The 25,893-nt window shown below is 45.2% G+C and overlaps 1 protein-coding gene across 1 annotated transcript in view; it reads right to left on the bottom strand.

The window, feature by feature from the left end:
• Window positions 1–25,893, bottom strand: part of LOC119967641 (CUB and sushi domain-containing protein 1-like) — a 2,889,858-nt gene that overhangs the window by 22,576 nt on the left and 2,841,389 nt on the right. Inside the window, exons 61-66 of the mRNA XM_038800434.1 lie at window positions 24,103–24,276; window positions 23,348–23,421; window positions 23,151–23,262; window positions 15,330–15,509; window positions 4,006–4,071; window positions 2,613–2,774 (exon numbers count right to left, since the gene is read on the bottom strand). Coding sequence (XP_038656362.1) covers window positions 2,613–2,774; window positions 4,006–4,071; window positions 15,330–15,509; window positions 23,151–23,262; window positions 23,348–23,421; window positions 24,103–24,276 — 768 coding nt within the window. The remainder of the gene's footprint in view (window positions 1–2,612; window positions 2,775–4,005; window positions 4,072–15,329; window positions 15,510–23,150; window positions 23,263–23,347; window positions 23,422–24,102; window positions 24,277–25,893) is intronic.

Genomic DNA, 25,893 nt, shown 5'->3' with positions numbered 1-25,893 from the left:
CTCCTCTAACAACATTGAATACATACTTTGATTCACTCTGAATCAGCAATAGAAGTCAAAGGAACCTCAAAGGGAAGTCTCATGGTGATCCCTTTCAATAGTGTGGTGTGGAGAGGGGATTCCTTGTATAGTCAAACAGATACTTAGCTCTGTGTGTTTAAGACAGGGCATAAACATGACTTACAAGGTGCAAAATGGCAGGTAGCTAGCTAAATCAGCATTAAGAGTCTGCATTATAGCGCTTCTAGCATGACAATAGTTGTGGTGTGCGGTGCCAGAAATTGTTTGAAACAGACAGCAGCACTTCTGTTCACCTCTGGGCTCCCATAGCTTTGACACCAGCGGAGTCAGGGAGCCCAACTTTGCTGCTGAGGTCTCTGGAGTTGAATTACTGCATTTCAATTTAATATAAAAGTAATCTTTAATAACTGCTTTTCAAAGGTCAGGTGTTTTTTGCTCATAATACACTCCATAATCCCAAATGTCATGAGTACAGTCATTAACGAGCTCTGACAAAGTCCAGATTGATGATTTTTTTAAAAAATTCTGGATAAAATTAAAATAAGTTAACCATTTACCCTCTATCTTTCAACAGAAACGTTCAACTAGAAAGTACACTGCAGGGCATCACCGTATGAATGTTTCATGTGTTCTTGCAAAATTACTTTGCCTGGTGTTTATTTTAGACGAGTTAACAAATCCATTAACATGACAAATAGATTAGCTCCTATTTTTATTCTCCTGACAGTGTCCCCAGCACAAATGGAAAATAGCAGGACAAACTAGATCTCAATTCAGTTAGTATACTCATGTGAATTTGTAAGGAAGGCCATTCTCTGTCCCCATTGAGAACATTCACCTACCAAGAACTAAGCTTGCACAAGTATAACTTTGCACATGTTTGTGGGGAGGAATAATGTTCTCATCTGCATCACCATCCTGGATTGACGTATTGGGCAAAACTCTTCCAAAAATTAACCAAGTGTCATGCTAATCTAGTCGGCTGTTGCAGCGCGATTCCCATCGCAGTTCTCCCACAGTCATTTGTTTGGAGCCTGGCTGAAAACCACTAAAAGGTGATGTGCGGGATCCAATGATTGCAGGCAAGCCTGGTCTCAGAAATCGAGACACCCTTTTAACTCAAAGTGAGAGTGCAGCCTCCCCCACCAAGGATCGCTAGCATCGGGATCCTCCCAAAGTGTCTCCTTTCAGGCTCTGCCCCCACCTGGCTGGCATCAAGTCCATCTCTCTCTCCCCCCCCACCCCCCCCCCCACCCCAGGTGAGGGACAGGGACACCCCACGATGGGGTTTTGAGGTTCTCACCTCCCTGTTTCATGGCCCCCTCTCAATTCTCCACTTTCATGGCCCTCTTCAATCTACCACCCCTTTCATGACCCTCCCCAATCCCCGATCTTTCTGGTCCCCCTCAGAACCCCCCCACCTCAATCCCTCCTTTCATGCCCGCTCAATCCCCCTCCCCCCCCCTTTTCATGCCACCCCCTCAATCTTCCCCCATTTCATCCCACCCCCTCAATCCCCAACTTTCATCCTCCCCTCAATCCACATTTCCACGGGCTCCCCCCCCCCCCCCCCCCCCCTCCTCTTTCATGGACACCATTGATGGAGGCTAGGAGTGATTCTCACCGCTGCGCCGGTGGGGGCAGATAATCCCATGAGCCAGGATACTCCGGCCTGAAATGGGATAACTACATTTAAATGTTTATTCACGCCCAGCGAGAGTATGAACCAGATTGTGTCTGGTGCCGTGCGCATCACGCTCCATTCAGCGCTGACGTGAAACCCTTTTAGAGAACAATGGGATGTGCACCGGACGGAACGCAGGCAGAGAATCGTCCCATTATCTTATAGATTTGATCTGATCAGATTACAAGACGATACTAATTCACTGTAAAATGAATTTGGTTTCATATGGTGCAATTTTTGTTCCCTTAATTAATTTTAATTATATAGTGTTATATTTTACCAACAAATCCCCTGTTGTGTTCATTGCAATGAGTCAAAGCTCCACACTAATTGCCCTCTGGTCCCACCATGGGACAAAGCCATGCCATTGCACACTAGGGTCGCTTTCCCTTTCTCTTATAGCGCTCTTACCAGCTCTCTCACCAACTCCCCCCTCCTCCTCAACATCTCAACAGTGTTCCCTTCCCATCAGCAAGATTTTTATTTCACTTCTGACCCCCTTTACACCCCTACTCAAATGGTTAGGGGGCTGGTTTAGCTCAGTGAGCTAGACAGCTGGTTTTTTGATACAGAATAAGGCCAGCAGCACGGGTCCAATTCGTGTAGCAGCTGAGGATTCTGAATTTGCCCTCTGTGTACCTGAACAGGCGCCGGAATGTGGCGACTAGGGTATTTTCACGATAACTTCATTGCAGTGTTAATGCAAGCCTACTTGTGACAATAAAGATTATTTATTTATTTTACTTTCCTGATCCTCCATAAAGATCATCGATATAAATTCCTCTCTTTTGGAGCACATTTCCAAACTAGAGCAAACACTACTTCAAAGAAAACGGTGTCCTTTTCAACTTTATTTGCCCGTCAAACTTTATTTGCAGTGCAGTCCAGAGAGAAGATGAAAACTCACCTGATAGCTTTAATTCCATGTTGCTGTGTTCAATAAATGTAACGTTTACTCGGCCATTGGAAATATTAAAATAATCAACTGTTAATGTTGCTGGCTGTTTCTTTCCAAGATATTCATAGAAACCCTTCCATATAGAGTTGGGAGCAAATACATCTGGCGGAACTAAAGGAATAAATGAAAATTTATTATTCAGAGTTACATTTAGATTGCACAAGCTAATATACAAAAATAAGAGAAAAGTGATGAACTAGTTAGACATTTTTATTTTATATCCCATATTTATGGGAGGCATGGTGGCCCAGTGGTTATCACTGCTGCCTTCCATCACCAGGGGCCTGGGTTTGATTCCGACCTCTGGTGACTGTGTGGAGTTTGCACTTCCTCCCAGTGTATGCGTGGGTTTCCACCGGGTGCTCCAGTTTCCTCCCACAGTCCAAAGATGTGCGGGCGAGGTGGATCCACCTAACCTGCACGTCTTTGGACTGTGGGAGGGAACCGGAGCACCCGGAGGAAACCCACGCAGACACGAGGAGAACGTGCAGACTCCGCACAGACAGTGACCCAGCGGGGAATATGATGCCTCCCCCACCAAATATCAAGAATTCCCAGCACAGTTTTCATCAAAATCAAATATACGCTCCTTTAAAATATGCTTTTCCATTAGAAGCTGTCTCAGTATCTCTACATTGCAAAACTACTGACAGATGAATCAGATATCCTACTTTTCCCTCGACCTCCAAGTTATTAGCTATTGCTTCATTGATGTACTCATGTTATAGAGACAGGATGGAAAACATTTTGGGCTTGTAAGGAACAACCAATGAGAAATCTTGGTCAGTGATGCAATTCAAATTGGAAAGTGGAAATGCCCATGCATGCGAGATTATGCAACATCAGATATGCAGTGGATTTTGTTGTGCTGTAAATATTAATGTTTATAGTCTCTAGACAGGGGAACTGGGGGTGGGGGCTGTTCGTGGTGAGCTGGGGGGGGGGGGGTTGGGGGTGGAGGGAGAGGGGTTGAGGGGTGTGGTTCGTAAGCCTGCAGCTGATCTGGTCCGTTGTCCTCACAATGATATGTTCCCTCCCTCAGACAGCATTTTTGCTCCCTTGTGTGACACTTTATGAAGAGGTACTATTGCCACAATTGCTGGATCATGCACTCGCCCTGCCTCAGTGCTTTGCTGCAACCACATAAAAGTTATACTCACTTCTCCTTGGTAAATGCAGTTTGGCAAACCACAGATTCATATCTTGTTTCAATCACATGCAAACAGCAAAGGCTTGAAAGAACTAATTTTCTGATTCTTTAACTTTCATAATATGAATAGGAAGAGATGTTTATACAAAACATTGCATATTTGGAGTAATTCAACTGCAAATGAATACCAACCTGGAGCCTTGGTTTTATGGGTTCCTGAATCAGTGCCTTTAGATTTACCATTTATTTTGGGCCCAGCTGAAAATGACAGAAAGGCCATTAGGTTCTGTCACATACAAGGATTAATTATCTGCTGTGCAGGACAATTAAATCCTGAAGGCTGATGAAGAGATAAACATTTTCATATCACCTGCTAATTTAAGCAATGCAATTAGAGCAGGCAGCTCCCTATTAATAGACCTGTTGTGAAAGCAAAACATTTTGTCGTCTCAGGCACACACACTGATCATTCAAGTTTAGTCCTTTTAAAAGTGTTTCTTTATTGAGTGATACTCATCAGTACTTGGTTCTTGAGGACATCGGTGGCCATTTTGCAACCATTTGAGAAAACAGCAGGAATGCCGACAACATAAAGGGCACAGGCAATACTGAAAACACAATTGTTATCGATGGAAAAAAAAAGTTAACATTTTGGATGTAACCATTTCTCAGAACAGGGACAAAAAGGAAGAAAAATGAGCATTTAACCAAGAATGAACAAACAAAAAGAGTTGGAAATAATAACTTGCATTTATATAGAGACTTTAACTTCAAAAAATGTCCACGGCAATATTACATCAGTATTATAGAATAAAATGTAACACCAAACAACATAAGGAAATATGAGAACAAATGCAGGTATAAGGTACCTTTTGAGAAGTGGGTTCAAGGAGGAACATGGAATAGAGGTATCGAGGTTTAGGGAGTGAATTACAGATCTTAGGGCTGTGGCAACTGAATGAATGGCCAACAATGGCGGAGCAAACAAAATCGGAGATGTATAAGAGGTTAGAATTAGAGGCGTTCTGATGTCTCGGAGGGTTGTTGGGTTGGAGGAGATTACAGGGATAAGTGCTGCTAAAGCCATGGTAAGATATGAAAACATGGATGAGAGTATTAAAATCAAGGTGATGCCAGTGTAGGGCAGCGAGCACCGGGTTGATGGGTAAATGGCATCTTGTACAGGTAGGACATAGTAGTGTTTTGGATGACCTCAAGTTTACAGGGTTTAGAATGTGGCAGGCCAGCCAGGAGTCAATTAGAATATTCATATCTAAACATACTTATGGGGAGAGGAAACGGAACGGGGTCATATATCAGATGATATGACGAAGCATAAAGGAACTTCCAAAAAAATTATATCCAAATAACCGAGGCACTGGGAGGCAAATGTACCAAAAAAGACACAATGGAAAGCTAGCAAAACAGGTCCGAGACCAAAGCAAATAGGTTTGCAGTCAGTTTTCTAATGGAGCAGCCTCACCCAAGCATGTTCCCATCTTTTCCACCTCAAAGCCCAAGAAACCAGCAGACCAGCAATTGCTATTGCAAAGAAAGTTTGCTTTAACTTCCATTCTAATTACCTGGAAGGTTAAAAGCAACAAAAGTGTGAGATGGACAAGGAATGATAAACAACAGGGACTCAGGATCACACTTGCAGGCAGAATGGAGGTGTAAAGGCAAAAGCTCTTCCCCATATAGGGAGGATGCAACAACATGAACAACAAACAATGTGCTATATTGTCTCAAATGGAAGGAGTGTTTGAGCAAGCAGGAACATTTGTGTTGGTAGAAAAACATTGGAAATCATTGAGGTTGAAGAGGGTATGAGGAGTAGAAAGTATCGAGGAAGTGGAAAGGCCAAGGATGTGCAAGTCACTTTATACATATGATGATGTGCCTTACTACTTTATCCCTCTCTGTGCTGAAACAGGGCAACTGGCGAGAACGATGCCAAACTTGTCAGATGCCGAGGAAGAGCTACTCCTGAAATTTGGGATTAACCCTGTTGATCCCTGCATACGTATCAGAAATGTCCTTTGCTGGAGTCTCTGTCAGCCTGTTTCTTTTGGAAAATGTGCTGATAGCACAGAATTAAATTCAAATCACTTCCACATTAACGACAACCATTTACTCCCGTGCTCCTGCAGTCATACAACTGCCAGAGGCCGACTCCACACAAAATTCTCTGAATATAGATTAATGGGACTGGATGAGGATATAAGAGTCTCCAAGAATAAATGAAGCAGATCCACAGCACTACAAATCAAGTCAAGTGTGGAACTGTTGCGAGTCGATGTGATTGTGTAATCAGTACAGCACGAGTACTGAGATCAATTTGGATCTGATGTGACATTGGTTACTTGTCATTTTATTCACAAAGTAACATATATTCAGAGAAATTACAATATACATTGCAAGAGAAGACAGAAATGATGATGACTGGAATATTGTTCTTCTGCTTTGATTGATCACTGTTTGTGTCATCTTTCCCTCAGACACTTTGGTGTTAAATACCTTCCTTCAGTATTTCTGAGAGCAAAGTGACAACTGTTTGAAATTCAGCTACCTGACTAAATTTACGCAATTTAAAAAAATCTAATTACAGATGAGAAAGCATTCTTGCTAACCCTCAGGGAGAAGGAATTAGATTCCCAGAGAGTAATAGCACCCAACACCCCAACTCCCCCCAAACCTGTATTTTGTCTTGTTTCCCGGGCAGTGTGCACTACAGTGACATACGTGACAAGTTCACTGCCGCTGACCCAGGCACAAAAGGTAGAGGGAGATGTGATATATTGTCCTCAGGAGGTTGTGCAGTATGGTGTCTCAAATCCAGCTGTTCAAATACTGGAGATGTCAGAAATCCAGGCATTTTTAGAATGTGCCATGCATCGATTTTAATTGAATGAAGTAAAACAAAACAAATTTGGCTAGTAACTGCATTGGTGCTGGACTAGTTACCCCTTCTCCGCTTGTGCACCGGTCTATTCCAGACTTCTGAGCGACCATTGACCTTATCTGAACCAGCTTGACCTGATCGACCATAGCACGAAATACCCAATCCAAAATCCGTCACGATCCGAAATCCCACATGATCCCAAGTTGCCAGTTTTGAGACACCGTAATATTTAAAGAATTCTGCCACCATCAATTAGGGAGGTTTTGTTAGCTCTAAGGGCAGTGTTGAGCACAATGATATGTATGGGTATTTAATTTATTGGTGCAAAGTGGGTTTCATTGATGCCAAATTCATGCTTCAATCCAGGTTTTAATCTATTTCTGTGGTTCTCTTGAAGTACTGCATTGTTGTTGGAATGCAGCAAGTGAAAAATCACCTGGGTGCCCATTCAAGCATTCCTCAAACAAAACACGCAGAGGAATTGTTTTATGGTAGCTAACAAAAGTCCAGAAAGATGAAGGATAAAGGTTGATTGCTTGGGATTACCTCCTGGGTGCTGCTTTAAATTTAAATTATGAAGTTAAAAATAGTTCAATTGATGGATGCATTGTATTTCATTAATGGATAGTTTTCTATCCTCTGTTCTATGATCAGGCACTGAATTCACACAATACAACAATGGTGACTGTTATACTCCTTTGTTTCCATATTACTAAACAGCATCAGCACTGCATATCATTAGTGTCTGATGGCATCCTATCCATAGTTAAAGACTGACGTTTCTTATCTTACTCAATTCAACTAAGCCTCGCTAACAATAGATCAAACCCATGAACTCAAAGATACAGAGAACACGGCCACTTCTTGGGTAAAACGGCAGAGTACATCTCTTGTTGCTGTGGAAATCCAAGAAAATGACTCACTTGTGACAGTCACAGTTGTCAGTTACTGTGTTTAATGGGGCAAGAATTCCTCAAGGAATATGATCATTTCTGAGGAGCGCAGCTTGCATTTCTGAAGCTGCAGCCTTTTAAACCGATCTGTGACATTACGTACACTATCATTTTTGCTGGGAGAGAGACAAGGGGGTGACTTCCAATGCTTCTTTGAATTTAAAGGGCATCTACATTATTTAAGAGCTTTCCGGTGCTTTCAAACCTCATTGATTATATTAGCTTTTTTTTGTGTGTGTGTGGTCACACTGCTTTATTATTTTCACAGTGCTGTATTGATTTATTCTGTTCTGGGTAGAAGACATCAATGTACATTAGTGCATTGCAGCTTGTGCCATATGCAGGATTGGTACAAGGGAAGGTGACATTTACATGGTTGCCGAGAGACCTTTTGACGTGCCTACATTGATACATGCTGGGAAGAGGCCAGGTCTCTCACTAACAAAGAGATATAATTGGAGGGGTGATGATGATGAGCTACTGCTGCACAACATCTGGTTGTGAGTCACAGAAGAAAACAGGCAAAAGCCGATCATCTACCTGCGCTCCCGACATGAATAAAGTTTTTTTTGTTGTTTCAAAAGAGGAAATGTTATCCGATGATGTCTCATCATGTTATTTGTTCAATGGCATTGGCTGTTAGAGATTTGTACCCATTTGGAGTAGAGGAACAGATAGGGGTTTGTTGTGCCATCAGTTCAACATAGCCTCTCAATAGGCATGACTGCATAGATATGGGCGGCATGTGATGCCGTGGTTAGCACTGGGACTACGGCGCTGACGACCCGGGTTCGAATCCTGGCCCTGGTCACGGTCCGTGTAGAGTTTGCATATTCTCCCCATGTTTGCGTGGGTTTCACCCCCATATCCCAAAGATGTGCAGGTTAGGCGGATTGGCCACGCTAAATTGCCCCTTAATTGGACAAAAACTAATTCGGTACTCTAAATTTAAAAAAAATATCACTGCATAGATATTAGATACGAGTTAAATGTAACTTTTTTTCCCTATTGCAACAACCTTCTTGAACAAACTGGGGGGACTCATTTTTGGACTGATGATTGCTACAGTGCATTGACCACATGTACATTTCTGCCAGCGGCAGGCCCATGTCATTTCGAGGACCTAGCCCCGCCTCTATTGTGTGCGCCTCCCACTGCAGATCAATGGCTCTAGTCCAGCAGAATATTGGACTCAGAAATAGGTCTGTGAGTGGAGTGCGGTGAGTTTGGGCCAACAGCAGGCTGCAGCATTTTTGGGCAGCCTACGGCATTCCTAATGCTCGTTAATATATCCAAGAAACTTTCCGGGACATTTTTTTTATGGAGGCCTTTTAAGGTGCGGCTTAGACAACCCATCCCTGAAAATTGTATTCAGGGTCCTAACTAATATGACAAAGGACATTGATTTGCATAGGTCTCCCATACAAAACAAAAGAAATTCCCTTTAAAAATAGCAATTGGTTTAAATGGATGGTTAAATCTACCAACCCATGTTATCATAGAATTTACAGTGCAGAAGGAGGCCATTCGGCCCATAGAGTCTGCACCGGCTCTTGGAAAGAGCACCCTACCCAAGGTCCACACCTCCACCCTATCCCCATAACCCAGTAACCCCACCCAACACTAAGGGCAATTTTGGACACCAAGGGCAATTTTGGCATGGCCAATCCACCTAACCTGCACATCTTTGGACTGTGGGAGGAAACCGGAGCACCCGGAGGAAACCCACGCACACACGGGGAGGATGTGCAGACTCCGCACAGACAGTGATCCAAGCCGGAATCGAACCTGGGACCCTGGAGCTGTGAAGCCATTGTGCTATCCACAATGCTACCGTGCTGAGGTCACATGAATGCTGGTTTTCCGAAGGAGGAACCCCTGCAATCGGGTATCCCTCCTAATTGACCTTCTCGAGGTTTCCGCTCCTCCCTTGCCACCCCTCTGAGGCCTATCGTTTCTCCCACGCCTCCCCCCCACCAACACCCCCCCCCCCCCCACAAGGTCTCGGCACCCCCCCTCTGACCTTGACTTCAGGCCTCCGATTCCCTCCTACTCAATCACACAATCAAAGTCTTTGATTTCCTCCTTCCAGCTATCCTCAGATTGCTCACAAACTTTTTCTCTGTTTGACTCGAAACCAGACTTATCAATCAGGCTATGTTGAACCGATTGGTGACATCACATACTGCAGAATGTGTGTGAATGCTGACTTTGAGCCGCCTGATGGGACAGTTAAGGAACATTCCAGGCCTGCAAAGCCAGTTGTTACTTTGACCTTGCCTGACCAAAGTTAACTGGCAGTTAAAGAAATCATACCTCGTAACTCTTGATTTGCATCGCTGCACATTGCGCTGCCGTTACCAAATTAAGCCAGATGGCTGCATATTGAAGTTCCTCAGTCATCCAGATGGGGAATTCAGACAGATGCCACGTTCTTGAAAAAAACATCCTGAAAATGTATTTTGATTCCCTCAAGAACTCTCAAAATAATACTACTTCAGTATGTGACAAAAATAGGATATCTGTCAAATTTTTGATCATGGTAATACGAATCAGAACCAGAGTTGCAGCAGGGGGCCCAATTGTTGGCTATGAGCTCGCTGGGCAGGAAGGTTGGGAAATTGGCTGGTTCCTCCGCTAAAACAGCAGGCAGGTTGCAACTGTGGTGGAGAGGGGGTGGTGGAGAAAGAAGGAGCAGAATCTGGTGGCGGCAGGGAGGGATTATGGCGCCCAGGCAGAGTTTCTTTGGGAAGTTCAGAGGGTACAATTTTGCTTCTTCCTCTACTCAAATAAATAAAAATCCAAAATTTCCTGGGCCTTTTTCTTTGTGGGGTCTTCAGTGGAGCACAGGTTAGGCTCCCAGCACCTAGTAAAAGAAGGCAGGGAGCATGGTCTAACACCCTTATTGACATAGGTGCCAATCCCGTAATGACTGCTAAATCGGTCGAGAGGCCGAAAATGTGATTTGTGCCAGCGAGGTCTCAAATAACAAGGTCTTCTCAGCTCCCCTCCAATGGTGCAATCAGGTTCACACCCAGGAAGGACACAAGCCTAATCAGCATATTTTAACATAAATTGAAATCTAATTATAGGACTTGACACCCAACCTCTTCCTGCTCCGCATTGTTCCACCCAGCTGTCATGACGTTAACCAGGCGTGAATTACTACTGGTTTTCAAAAATAAAAAACAGTCAAGAAACCATGCCAGGTACACAGAGGCATGTATAGCCCCCCCCGGATGGTGATGGACATGGACGTGGCCGGACAGTGCACTGGCACAACCCCCTGGCCCTGTCAACCTGGCTGCACCAACATGGCAGTGCGGGGTGGGTCCTCTGGGGAGTCTCACGGAGGGGCGGTTTCCCTTATGTCTGGTGGTGGGGAGAGTGAATACACCAATATCTTGGGCAGAGGGTAGTGTGACTATGTTTGTGGGGGAGGCGAACCCTGATGCTTGTGGGTGGGGTGGGAGGGCGGCCACTCAATTACACCAATTCTTGTGGGGGAGGGATGGGGGTCACTTGGAAACTTGGGGGGGGGGGGGGTGGAGGGTCATCCTGATGCTTCTGGGATGGTCGTCCCGATGCCTGTGGCTGGAGGGGTTCTTTTCTTCAAATCGGAGATTGTCCGCCCTCTAAATAAGGCACTCCGAGTTTGGGATTCCCGTCCTTGCCTGCTTTTGTAGGCCCCATCCTTCCAGCTGACTCTCTGATTCGTGGCTGCTCTGTGAAATTGCACAGAGTGTTACTCAATGCGCCGACTGGCTGTGCAGCCTGCGAGCATCACACCGGTTTTCTTGCCTGAGCCAACACTATGCACATTTGGGAAGAGTCTACAGCACACTTTCCAAACCTTACTTGTATCCAAGATTTGTAGCCAGCATTCTGAAGCTAGAGAACAATGCTGATTTTCCTATATAAGTAGCCTTTCGCCTCTTTCAGAGACCTGAGCCATCGAATCTCCACTTCGCCTTGGCCCATCTCCCACCCCACCCCCAAATCTACACATCTTTGGACACTGAGGGGCAATTTAGCATGGCCAATCTACCTAATCTGCACATCTTTGGACTGTGGGAGGAAACCGGAGCACCCGGAGGAATCACAGAATTACAGAATGTACAGTGCAGAAGGAGGCTATTCAACCCATCGGGTCTGCACTGGCCCTTTTTGGGAAGAGTGCCCTACCTAACCCCACACTCCCACCCTATCCCCGTAACCCCACCCAACCGTTTGGACACGAAGGGCAATTTATCATGGCCAATCCACCTATCCTGCACATCTTTGACTGTGGGAGGAAACCGGAGCATCCGGAGGAAACCCACGCACACACGGGGAGGATGTGCAGACTCCGCACAGACAGTGACCCAAGCCAGAATCGAACCTGGGTGCCTGATGCTGTGAGGCAGCAGTTCTAACCACTGTGCCACCCTTCTGTTTGCCTATTTATAGGCTCTACCGAATACGTCATATCAGATGGTGAACGGTGTCAATGGGTAGTCCAAATGCTGCCCCACTCACTCGCCAAAGTTTCTCAACTACTGGCTGCTAACGTGTCAGGTGGGAAACTGGCGATTGTATGACAAAGGTGAATATTTGTAAATTTTGGTAGGATTATCACCATCACCAGTTATCATTTTGTCGTCAAAATAACATATTTATATAGTGCCTTTAACTTAGTGAAACATCTCAAGGAGACTCACAGGAGCAATATAAAAGAAAATGTGACATCAAGGCACATATGGTTAAAGAGATAGGTTTTAAGGAGTTTCTTAAAGGAGGAAAACAAGGTAGAGATGTGGTGGGCATTTCAGAATAATAAGCAAAATATTGTGGATGCTGAATTCTGAAACAAAACCAGAGAATGCTGGAAAACCTCAGCTGATTCTCTATGGAGAGAAACCAGAGAAACATTTTGAGGGCATCTGACTCTTCAACAGAACTAAAAAAGGGGGAAATGCATTGGATATTATACTGTAGCTGGGAGAGACTGCAGCAAATGTAGCAAACTTAGGAACAGAAGGAAGATGGCTCAGTATATGTGTGTGTTGGGGCGTGGGGGGGTTTGCATTGAGACAGCAAATGTATGGGATATCAAAAAGGTGGTTGAGATGGAGGGAGAAAGGTCACAGTCTAAAGTTGTTGAACTCAATGTTGAGTCCTGAGGGCTTTAACGTGCCTAGTCAGAAGATGAGATGCTGCTCTTCCAGTTTGCGTTGGACTTCACTGGAGCATTGCAGCAGGATAAAGACAGACATGTGGGTGTAAGAGCAAAGTGCTGAGTTAAAATGGAAAACAACAGGAAGGTTTCGGTCATGCTTGCTCGCTGAGCAAAGGTGTTTCACAAAGCGGTCACCCATTCTCCCCAATTGCATTGGGAGCAATGAATACAGTCGACCAAACTAAAGGAGGTGCAAGTGAAATACTGTTAAACCTGAGAGGAGTGTTTGAGGCCTTGAATGGTGAATGAGGTCTTGCATCTTTGAATTTGTCTATATATATGTTTCTGGAACATACCTCGTCATTCGCCTGAGGAAGGAGCAGTGCTCCGCAAGCTAGTGTTTGAAACAAACCTGTTGGACTTTAACCTGGTGTTGTAAGACTTCTTACTGTTCTCACCCCAGTCCAACGCCGGCATCTCCACATCTTGAATGGAGAAGGGAGAGGAGGTAAAGGGGCAGGTGGTTTCCCTTATGCGGTTGCATGGGAAGTGGATGGGAAGTTATGTATGTTGGAGAAATGGACCAGGGAGTCACACAGGGAGCAGTCCCTCTGGAGTTTGCCTGTATGTGTTTCCTTCAGGTGCTCCGGTTTCCTCCCGCAGTCCAAAGATGCACAGGTTAGGTGGATTGGCCTTGCTAAATTGCCCCTTCAGTGTCCAAAAGATGTGCAGGTTAGGTGGAGAGATGGGGGAATGGGCTTAGGTAGGGTGCTCTTGGTAGGATCAGTGCAGACTTGATGGGCCGAATGGCCTCCATCTGCACTATAGGGATTCAATGAAATCTATGGAATGCTGACAGGAGGGTGTGAAGGGAAGCTGTGCTTTGTGGTGATTTTATGTGAATTTAAGGTTACTGCTTTAGAATGGAATACTATTACCTAATGCTGCATTAGTTGTTTCAATGATAATATAACTTGGTCTGAGGAAAAGATTATTTCCTCTGCTCATCCCGACAAGGTGCTTCAGTCCAAATATCAGTGTTAAATTTCATTCACCTGCCGGACATAATTCCTTTAATTTAGTGCCGAAATGCATGAAATTAATCTGATATTCCTTTTCTAACAGCAACAACATCTCCCTTAATGTCAGCAAAACTAAAGAGCTGGTCATAAACCTCAGGAAGCAAAGTGTCACACACGCCCCTGACTGCATCAATGGTGCTGAGGGAGAAATGGTTGACAACTTCAAATTCCAAGTTTTGCACATCACCAACAATCTGTCCTGGTCCTCCCATGTCGCCGCTACGACAAAGAAAGCACAACAACGCTTATATTTCCTCAGGAAATTAAGGAAATTCGGCATGTCCACATTGATTCTTACCAATTTTTACAGATGCACCATAGATAGCATCACAGCCTGGTATGGCAACTGCTCGGCCCAAGAAGGTAAGAAACTACAGAGAGCCGTGAGCCCAGTCCATCACGCGAACCCGCCTCCCATCCAATGAGTCTGTCTACACTTCCCGCTGTCTTGGGAAAGTGGGCAGCAGGATTAAAGGCCCCTCCCGACCGGGTTATTCTCTCTTCCAACTTCTTCCATTGGGCAATAGATACAAAAGTCTGGGAACACGCACCAACAGATTCAAAAACAGCTTCTTCCCCGCTGTTACCAGAAACCTGAATAGCACTCATGGATTGAACTGATCTCTCTACGCGTCTTCTCTACTGTTTTAACACAATATTCCGTGTGCTTAACCTGATAATCAATGTCAATGTATATTGTGTATTTATCGTATGTTCTATGTTTTTCAGCTGTGGAACGATCTGCCTGGACTGTATGCAGAACAATACTTTTCGCTGTACTTCGGTACACGTGACAATAAATTGAAATCGAACTGTGAACTGGCACATAGAAGGAACCGCTTTGATACAGAATGCATTTGCTTTAAGGTTTTCTTTACTCAGTAGTTAATAGTCACTCTCCTGGAGGAGTCATGGATTGGTGATCTTGGATGGGAAAACCAGCTGATTTTTCGCTTATCCAACCCGAAGGGGAGCAGACGTCCTGTGACCACTCTGATAAAAATCGAGTTAACTCAGCACCAAACAAGGGTGAAAACTGTGAGTTCTTGCGACGGCACTGACGCACCATCAATTGGACACGAGGCGAAGACGTGATCCAAACAAAAGGCTTTAATGCACAAGATGTGTGCCCGGCAGTAGACGTACAGAAGAATGGCCGACTGCCGGGGAACACGGGTTCTTATATCCCGCCCTGTAGGCGGAGCTACCTACCTCTCGGCCAATCGGCTGAGAGGCATATGACTTACCCGGGCCAATGGGCAGCGAGTCCTCTGCACCAATGGCAGCTCACCTCTGAGGTACCGTAACACCCCTAGTCATACTACCGCAGGCACATTTCGACATGTGTCATTCTGCTCGTCAAATGAGTGACTGGAACAAAGGTGATGATTATTTGCTTTTACCATCGATGTTTAATTTACCTCGACAGACCGGTGGTTTTCCTGACCATTTCCCATCACCCTTGCACGCCCGGTGCTCTGATCCTCCTGCAAGGTAGAATCCGGGTTGGCAGCTATAAATTAAGGTGTAACCCAACGTTGGCAGTTCAATCGCTCTCACGTCCAAATTAGCAGGCGTTTCTGGCTGTCTGCAGCTGTGAGCTTGAAGGAAAATAAAGACGAGAACTCAGAGAGTTAAGCAATAAGAAAACACACATTAAATTGATGCACATGATCCAGAATTTGTTAATTGGCTCCCTGGAATTAGACAGTGAGTGGCCCAAACTGAGAGGGTTCGATTCAACCAAATGGGAACAAAGTCCCAAAGTGAGCGTGTTTAGCCGCTTGTTTTCTGGTGCTCACAGTGACTCGCGTTGTCTAAGGGGCCTCAACGGGGAATACGCAGCCGAGGCCACACATATCCCTGTTTGGTAGGAGGCTGGGGAGACTCCCGAAATGATCCCCGACCTCTCCCAACCCTGGACACATCATGGGAAAGTCATCTGGCTCCCCCGCACCCCACCCCCAAACACCCACGTAGGGCACCTCCGGCCTGATCAAAAATGTCAGCTTGGTACCTTTGCAGTACCAACCTGGCACCCTGGTGGTGCCCATGCCAGTTGGAAATACACTTGGGCACCTTGGCAGTGCCAGGCTGCAATCCAGATGGCACTGCCAGGATGCAAGGCTGGCACAGCCAGGGTTCCTAGGTGGCACCAACAGTGCTAGGGCACCACCCTTCTCAAAGGGCATGCAGCCCTTGTCTACGATCCCCAGGGCGACTCCCACGAGTGCCATTCTGTCTGTCCCCGTTTGTAGGGACCAGTGCTGAACGGCACTCACCTGAGGTCTCTGAGGTGAAGGAGATGAATCCCAAAGCCTCAGGCATCTCGGGAATCGGTACAATAGAGTGAGACAGATGTGCAGATTTGCCAAAAAGTGGTGGGCGGGATTTACATTGCAGTATCTCGCGAGATCACGTTGGACTTTGCGAGTCGTTGCGAGCCAGGTAGATCCCAGGAGCAGGGTCTCCTGGCTTTCATCGGCCACACAGCACCATGGCAAGCTATTTTCCAGCCCAGTAGGTCACAGTCAGAGCATTTACCAGTTGATGAATTTAGAGCAAAATACACAACACTTAGACAAAGTGTGCCTGTGGTCTTCCTCCTCATCCACGGTGACTTTGGTGAAATAACTGCGGAGACCTTGTAAATATTGGTATAAATTGTTCGCGCAGTTTCTCTGGAATGTCTGCTGAAGTTGTGGTGGAAAAGTGTGTGCAATGCCCATAAAAAGTCAATCCCCGTTCTGATAGGGAGTTGCTGTAATCAGATGGGAATTTATTCCTATTTGGTCTCTCAGTTTATTTGGACCTGGCCATGAAGGCTGCATCCAACAATTTAGAAGTTGTGATGATGTGGTGGTGCTGTCATTGGACTAGTAATCCAGAGACTCAGAGTAAAGATGCGCTGGGGACCTGGGTTTGAAGCCTCGCACCACAGATTGTGACATTAGAATTCAATGAAAATTTGGAATTAAAAGTCTAATGTTGACCATGAAACAATTGTCAATTGTCATAAAGATCCATCTGGTTCACTAATGCCCTTTAGGGAAGGAAATCTCCCATCCTTATCTGGCCTGATCGACATGTGACTCCATACCCACAGCAATGTGGTTGACTCTTACTTGCCCTCTAAAATGGCCTCCCAAGCCACACGGTTCGAAGGCAATTTGGGATGGGCACCAAATGCTGGCCCAGCCAAGGATGGCCACATCCCATGAATGAATAAACAATCGCATAACTGATGCAACAAAAATGTACGTGGGAATATTACTGGTTCAAAACCATTGGGTCAAAGCTGTGGTGTCAATATCATTTATGCCAATGTTTTGCAAAACGATATTTTTCGCAATAAGCAGCTTATGACTTGTACCGCTGAGTGATCCATTTAGGTCCTGAAATTAAATACAAAAGGAGGAATTGCATTTGTTTCATTTTCAATCATGCAACCAAACTACACAACTTTCCAGTTAATAGTGGACATCATACCTGGGGATCTTTTCCTGGTCCTGACTGACAACTAATAAATGTTGGTCATGTGCATTTCCATAATGGAGATTAACAAATGCGGTCAATGTTTCCACTCGGGAATCCTAATATTTAATCCTAGCTGCTATCCTTTTCCTCAGCTCCATCGGTGACTGATGATGCCTATGTGTAAGACTGTGGCAAAGCATGTAACGATTCTGCAGTGCTTTACCTTCCAAAGGGTGACGGGAATGCAGTTATTCCACGTGCAATGAGTTGCTTCTTCTATTCTTACATGTGTTGCTGGGAAGGGTATAGCAAACTAAGGTAAAAGCAATGACTTCACCTTCCTGTCACACTACCCAGTCCACAGGATGTCGCAGAAGGCATCGTGCTTTCCTCACTCTAACCAGAAATAGTTAATTAGTCACTCAGTGATTCAAAACTAAGCAATCCGATGCATGGTGGGAACTAAACACAATTTTCTGGCTTGGTTGAATTCCCGAATCAGGGTACTGCTGAGGAGAAAATTGGAAGAGGAGTCTTCAGTGGGCCACTCAGCTAGCTGAATAAAAAATTGCTATAGTTTGTGCTAGTTTCCAATCCAATTTCTCAACAGTAGAAATTGCATTTCGCAGGAGATGACATTAAGAGAGAAATACATAATTGGAGTTGGGCGATGAGAAGAATTTATTCACCTTCCGCATTCAGAAATGGGCAATATAACCTTGCCAATAGCGACAACCAAATCCCACAAACAAATTAAACCAAAACCTGAGCATGTCCATAATCATTAGAATGTCTCTTCTAAATATATTATTTGGAAATTAGGTTTTACACAGCAAATATCAGAACTGTATGGCAGGTCAGTTCATTTCTGAAGCAGAAACATAGTTCAGCTTTGACATTTGACCTGTCTTAGGACCCTTCCTTTACTGATGCTGACTGACTTGCTGGCTGTTGCCGACAGTTTCTGTTTGACTTTCTGTTTTAATTTCCCTCATAACCAAATGATTGAAACAGATACCAGGGGCGTGATTCTCCGCTGCCCACGATGGGTCGGAGAATAGCGGGAGGGCGTCCCCGACATTTTTCACGCCCTCCCGCAATTCTCCCCCCCCACGGCCGCCCCACGACACAAATCGCTGCTCGCCGTTTTTTACGGCGAACAGCGATTCTCCCCAGGCCGATGGGCCGAGTTCCCAGGCCTTTATGGCCGTTTTTACGGCAGCAAACACACCTACTTGCTGCCGTCGTAACAACGGCCGCAACATGCCCGTTCTGGGCTTCCAGGGCCCCGATTGGCATGGCAGTACCACGGCCGTGCCAAGGGGGGCATGGGCCCGCGATCGGTGCCCACCGATCGCGGGCAGTGCGTCCGTAACGGATCAGTCCGCGGGGCGGCCGAGGGAGATGACGGCCCCACGCATGCGCGGGTTGGAGCCGTCCAATCCGCGCATGCGCGGCTGACGTCATCGTGCGCGTCAGCCGGCGTGACGCTTGGCGCGTGGACTTAGCGACAGTCGCTAAGGCCGTGATGCCGTGCTTCACGGGGCCCCGCTGCTAGCCCCGCCCGGGGGGGAGAAGCGGGTCCCGGGAGGGGGCGCGGATGCTGCCGTGAAACACGGCCAGTTTCACGGCAGCCTTTACGACTCGCCGCATTTGCAGAGAATCGCGCCCCATACTTTTTAATCAGGAGGCATGAATCAAGTGCTTAGTTGAAATTATTTAAGCTCTAAGCAGAATATATAATGCATTTACAATAAACCGCACAGTGAGTTATCACACTGTTGCCAATGTTGATAATCATGATGTGGAGATGCCGGCGTTGGACTGGGGTGAGCACAGTAAGAAGTCTTACAACACCAGGTTAAAGTCCAACAGGTTTGTTTCAAACACGAGCTTTCGGAGCACGGCTCCGAAGAAGGACACCTGAAGAAGGAGCCGTGCTCCGAAAGCTCGTGTTTGAAACAAACCTGTTGGACTTTAACCTGGTGTTGTAAGACTTCTTACAATGTTGATAATGTCATGCATTTATTTGGTCCTGATTTTAAGTAAACTTTACATAGCCAACAAAATGATTCTTCAAATCTTTCTATGTATATGTGATATCTCACTTCAAGGACAATATAGTGATTATCCTCGCTGTATCCGCTTATTAAGACTTCCAGACATTATGGGCTAGATTCTCTGGCCTCCCCGTGACCTGTTTTTCGGCAGCAGGAGGCCAGCAGAGGGATGTTCTGGTCCCTCTGCTGTCAATGGGATATCCCATTGAATCCACCACATGCTGCTGGGAAACCCATGGCTAGGGTGCGCCATCGGAAGGACCGGTGGGGGGTGTACCTATACCACATCATCTGCAGAAGTTCAAGTAGATGGCGCTCCACCACCTTCTAAAGGGACCAGAAGATCCCACCAGTGTGAACAGCTAAAGATCTTGCCTATTATTTTCAAACCAATGTTGTCCCCTTCCACCAAAAGTTGCTCACTGTTTTAACTGATACCAAATACAGTGCATAAACAGTTAATGTTAGCTGGCCAAAATCCTGGGACTCCCTTCCTAACAGCACTGTGGGTGTGCCTCCACCTTAGAGACTGCTATGGTTCAAGGAGGCAGCTCCTCACTACCTTTGCAAAGGCAATCAGGAATGGGCAATAATTGTTGGCCTAGTCAGTGATTTTTGTATCTCATGAATTAATTTTAAAAATGACCAATTTTGTTGAATATTGTCAAGGCTTGTGGTATTAATTGTCCTTCCCTAGTTGCCCTGGAGAAGGTGGTGGTGTGCCATCTTCTTCAACTGCTGCAGGCAATGCGGTGTATCTACACCCACCATTCTGCTTTGGAATTTTGACCCGATGATAGTGAAGCAATGGTGATATAGCTCCAAGTTAGGATGGTGAGTGGCTTGGAGATGAACTTCCAGGTGGTGCCGGTGACCCATGCATCTGCTGCCCTTGCCTTTCGATGTAGTAGAGGTTGCGGGTTTAGAAGGTGCTATTGATGGAGCCTTGGTGAGTTGCTGCAGGGCGGTAGTACAGTGGTTAGTACAGTTGCTTCACATCATCTGGGTCCCAGGTTTGATTCCTGGCTTGGGTCACTATCTGTGCAGTGTCTGCACGTTCTCCCCATGTCTGCGGGGGTTTCCTCGGGGTGCTCCAGTTTCCTCACTCAAGTACCGAAAGACGTGCTGTTAGGTGATTTGTACATTCTGAATTCTCCCTCAGTGTACCTGAACAGGCGCCGGAGTGTGTTGACTAGGAGATTTTCACAGTAACCTCATTGCAGCGTTAATATAAGCCAACTTGTGACAATAATAAAGATTATAATTATTTTAGGCGGTACACATTACTGCCATTGTGTGTTGGTGGTGGAGGGAGTAAATACTTAAGGTTATAAATGGGATGCCCATCAAGTGGGCTGTTTTGTCCTGAATGGAGCAAAGCTTCTTGAGTTTTGTTGGAGCTACACTCATCTAGGTAAATTAAGAGTCTTCTCCCACATTCTTGACTTGTGTCATTTAGATGGATGAGCTTTGAGGAGTCAGGAGGTGAGTTCTTGATTGCAGAATTCACAGCCTACAGTAACAATACTGAGGCCAGTCAAGGTGTCATCATGTGCAATTCTTGCTTGTATCTCTTTGATAAAAAAATTATATGGATGTTTGTCTCTACCATGTTTAGCAAGTCATGTGTTTTTCCAGTCTTTGAATCATTGTGAGTGTCAAATTTGATACTGCTTCCACAAGAAAAAGGCCGTTTAGCTATGGGCACTGGGGAACCTTTACATTTACAGTCTTTATGTGACTTATAGTCATTGTTCACTGAAAAATATACAAGTGACAACATGTATGATCAAGACCACAAATTATATAAGTACTTATCACACCCATTGGACCATGCCATTTACTCACAGGTGGCAGGGAAAATACATTTTTAAATTGGATGATGTTTTGGGAACTGACCAATGTGGTTTGCAGGCAGGAAGAATTTAGTTAAGGTTTTGGTGACTGTACCCTGAGGGTGGATGAGGTGTGAGCTGGGAACTCTCTACCACTACAGAGTTGGTGGGGTGGTCCACACCTCTGGGTGTATCTGCCTTTCTTCCATCACTCTATAGTTACTTGTTGGCCACGGCGATAACCCCCAACATGCCTTCCATGCTTTGCCCTCCCCTACCTATTCTGTTGTAACCATTTGTCTGACCAACCCCTCTCTCTTTGCACCATCATCATTCCTATCCTCCACTCTGTAATTCTCCAGCTTTCTTTTTCTTAGTTCTGCATTTGCTTAAAAGGTTATTCATTTCTCACATCTTCATTTTCGAAAATTCAACGGTGGCTGGGCTGGTATGTATTTGTCCATCCATAATTGCTAGGCTATTTCAGAGGGTGTTTAAAGAGTCAACCACGCTGGTGTGGATCTGCAGTCACTTGTAGTCAGACTTCCTTCCCTGAAGGACACTAGTAAATCAGATGGATTTTTATGACAATTGGCAATGGATTCATGGTCATCATTCGACTTTTAATTCCAGATTTTTTAAAAATTGAATTTGAGTTTCACTATTTTCTGTGGTGTGATTCAAATCTGCAACCCCAGAGCATTACCCTGGGTCTCTGGATTACTAGTCCTGTGACAAGACCAACGTGGTCTTCTTCAGCCATGATCGAATGGTGGAGCAGACACGATGGGTCAAATGGCCTAATTCTGTTCCTCTTTCATATCGGTGTCGCTGTCTGGGCCATCATTTATTGTCTATCCCAAATTGCCCTTGAATTGAGTGGTTTGCTCAGCCATTTCAGAGGAGTCAAGAGTCAACCGCTGTGGGTCTGGAGTCACATTTAGGCCAGGCCAGGTAAGGACAGCAGATTTCCTTCCCCAAAGGACATTAGTGAACCAGATGGTTTGAACAACAACAATGGCTTCATTGTCATCATTAGACTTTTAATTCCTGATTTTTATTGATTTAAAATTTCACAGCTGCCATGGTGGGATTCGAATCCGGGTCCCATAGAGAATTATCCTGGGTCTCCGGATTACTGGCCTAGTGACGCTACTGCCTCCCCTTTCTCCAAGTGCAATATCATTCTCTTGAGTCGTGTCACAACTTTGTGTTCTAAGCAGGGAGCCTTATTCACCTGCAGATCAGGAATCTGTGCTTGCACTTTTCTGATCAATCAATGGTTGTTAAATCATGGTTGCATGCCCATTATATGACACTGGTATGAGAAAAGTTATGCATCAAATCAACAGTTGGAAAATTCCCCATTATAAATCTATTAATAGTTTTCTACCGTCAGAATTAAGTTTGCAGTTTTTTCAATACTCTTAGATAAAGCACTGTATTACAAGACACACCTTTCTAAATATATATACAATTTCTATTTTCCAGCATGCCAACTTTTGTCCCAATTGCCAACCTTCCTTTAATCATTGGTTACTTTCCAAATGTTGAGTGCTGATTGGAATAGACGCCAATTGAGAAGACTGATAATGTTCTTGTCAGCAGGAAAGAATAGTTACAGTTGAGTCCTTGACTATTGTCCGCTGACAGCAAGTACCTACTACCTGCCTGCAGGAAAGCACCATCCTATATGGTGAAGTCAGTCCACCTCATCTCATTTGTACTTAGAACCAAGAAAGTAATTAATCAAACACTCTATTAAATCTGGACAATGGTAGGAAGTTATCAAAGAAATAAATGGAGCAATACTCTACACATGCAGGAAGAAATTTGTTGCAGAGTTTAATATTGGGCCGAGAAAACTTACGAATGCATTCAGGATGTATACCACTCCAAGTCAAATTGGCAAGGCAGGAACGTGTTGTGGAGCCTTGGATATGGTACCCTTTTCGACATTTGAAAAATACAGTGCTTCCAACCTGTGAAAAAACACCAAGTTCTCAGTACAGAAATGCAATACCTGGAAGAGATGATTGCCAGACTATTTGATTCAATAGTTTTTACCTCGTAACCCTGGGAACTGTTCTGCATTCCAAAATGAGGGGTGCCTGGATCTGTACATATAGTGTGCGTTGGATCTTTTTATAAGTATGGAAATATTGAAATAGAGAGAAAAAAATTAATAATTCTGGCTATGCTACAATGAGTTTTGTTTTAAACAGCATAAAAATTTATGTTCACTTTGATTTTCTTGCACTGAATACCACTATTCACTGTACCACTGTACTAAAGCCTCGAAATAACATTGGGGCAATATTAGCATTTAGGCACATAACACAATGATAATCAATTCCTTTGCAGATTTTTTATTTTAATATATTAAAACTACTATTAATCAGCGGACAATGAAATTGGATATGAACATTTTGATATTCACATAACTTAATTTCAAGGCCCAATCTCTTAAAAGGTTTGACCACTGGACTGTAACATTGCCCCGTTATTTATGAGATATTTTCACTACTTTCCTGTTTAACAGTATTAACAGTGTTTGCCGTCAAAATGAAAGCTCTGCATCAGTGGAATGATTTTCCCAGTTCTCCACTTCCCATTTTTGAAACTGACTGGAGGTAAAGCCATTGAAGGCAAAACAGAAGGCAATAGACAGGTGTAAAAAAAATCAAATCTAAACGTAACATTCCTTCGCCTCTCCCTGGAAATTTATCTCAATTTAAATATATGTATTATGGCAATCTGTCCATCTCTCTCGAGGTGCAAATGGAAGATATTAACTGGCACAATGGATGAGGTGACCATACCAATACAAGATGGCTGAACTCCACTCCAGAATCCATTAGCCTGGCAAAATCTTCTTGAGGATCCAACTAACAGAAATGGAGGTCGGCAGCGGAAATATACTTCAGATTTGTAGGTGAAACTTCTTCCTTCAATTCGCCCCTCTACTGGAGTCCCTGGGTCGCCGCAGAAAACAGCTACAGGCAAGGGAATTGCCAAAGCAGAGTGAATATATTGTGGAACACCTAAGCATAGTATTCAAAAACCGTCGCAGCTTTCAAAATCTATCACATAACTTTATCAGGATCGATTTCTCCTTCCACACTACAGTTTCTCTCTTTTGCTCCTTTCCTGAATCCATGACCCGTGTTGTCATACAGTTCCATTTACTAGTGCTCGACACAAGTGCCTCTTTTTAAAAAAAATCTGGGAGCTGAGACAGAAGCCTGGATTCTCCGCCTCGTGAAGCTGGAAATGGAATGGGAGCATGTGATGAGTGGAGTGCTTATAACAGCTCCAGCTCGTCAGACTCTCCTGGGTCAAATTTGGCCCCAGGAAATCAAACACCGGTGCAAATGAGAATTGCACCAGATTCATGTGGGCAGAGTTCTGGCCCATTAGCATGTCCTGAATTGCTCCAGAGCTAGTGCTCCCCCAACGGGACTATGAACCCCACATAATTCAGTCCTGGTGCCAACACCTCTGGCATGATCTGATCGAATAAGAACAGAGTCCCCGAATGAGCGTGCTTAGCCAGGTGCTTCCTGGCACTTGTTGCACTGTGAAACACCATGATATCTGGTTATATTCAGGGCCTCAGTGAGGACTCCCCGATAAGGCTGCAGCATTTACTCCTATTACCTTCAATTAGGAGCTCTGTTTGCTGGAACTCCTCAGTTCAAGAGAAGGTCAGGCTGCCATTTTCAAATCATAGATAGAATTTACAGTGCAGAAGGAGGCCATTCGGCCCATCAAGTCTGCACTGGCTCTTGGAAAGAGCACCCTATCCAAGGTCCACACCTCCACCCTATTCCCATAACCCAGTAACCCCACCCAACACTAAGGACAATTATGGACAATAAGGGCAATTTAGCATGGCTAATCCACCTAACCTGCACATCTTTGGATTGTGGGAGGAAACCGGAGCACCCGGAGGAAATCCACGCATACACGGGGAGGATGTGCAGACTCCGCACAGAGAGTGACCCAAGCCGGAATCGAACCTGGGACCCTGGAGCTGTGAAGCAATTGTGCTATCCACAATGCTACCTTGCTGCCCTGAAATGGATGCTCAATCTCTTGACCCACCCAATGCAGCCCCCGAACGATCCCAAAGCCCCACCTCCCCTCTAAGGGGGTCCTCGAGCCCTCCCACACCCTACCGCACCTCCGCAGGGTACCCCAGGCCTGATCTCTGGTGCGGGAAAAATGTCAACCTGGCACCCTTGCAGTTCCCCTTCCAGCTGTCAGTGCCACCTGGGTATCTTTTTAGTGCCAGGCTGGTGCCAAAATGGCATTGCCATGGTGCCAGGCAGGCAGTGCCAGGGTGATTTGGTGGCACCAGTAATGCTAGGGTGCCACCGTGCCCAGACGGCAAGCACTTAAGTGCCTCCGATTCCCTGGGAGACCCCCACAGGTTCCATCCGGTTCCCATTTGTGGAGACCAGCACAGAACCGCGGTCGCCCGAGATTTCCAAGGCGGGGGAGTTCGAACCCGTCGGGGATCGGATAGATCATGGGAGAGCGTATTAGAATGTGACTAGCTGTCTCACTCTAATATGCAGATTTGAAAAATAGTGATCCCGTCCACAATG

The sequence above is a fragment of the Scyliorhinus canicula genome, chromosome 6, assembly GCF_902713615.1.
Source record: "Scyliorhinus canicula chromosome 6, sScyCan1.1, whole genome shotgun sequence".
NCBI lineage: Eukaryota > Metazoa > Chordata > Chondrichthyes > Carcharhiniformes > Scyliorhinidae > Scyliorhinus > Scyliorhinus canicula.
The sequence above is the reverse complement of the archived record's forward strand: the minus strand, read 5'-3'. Positions and strand labels throughout refer to the sequence as shown.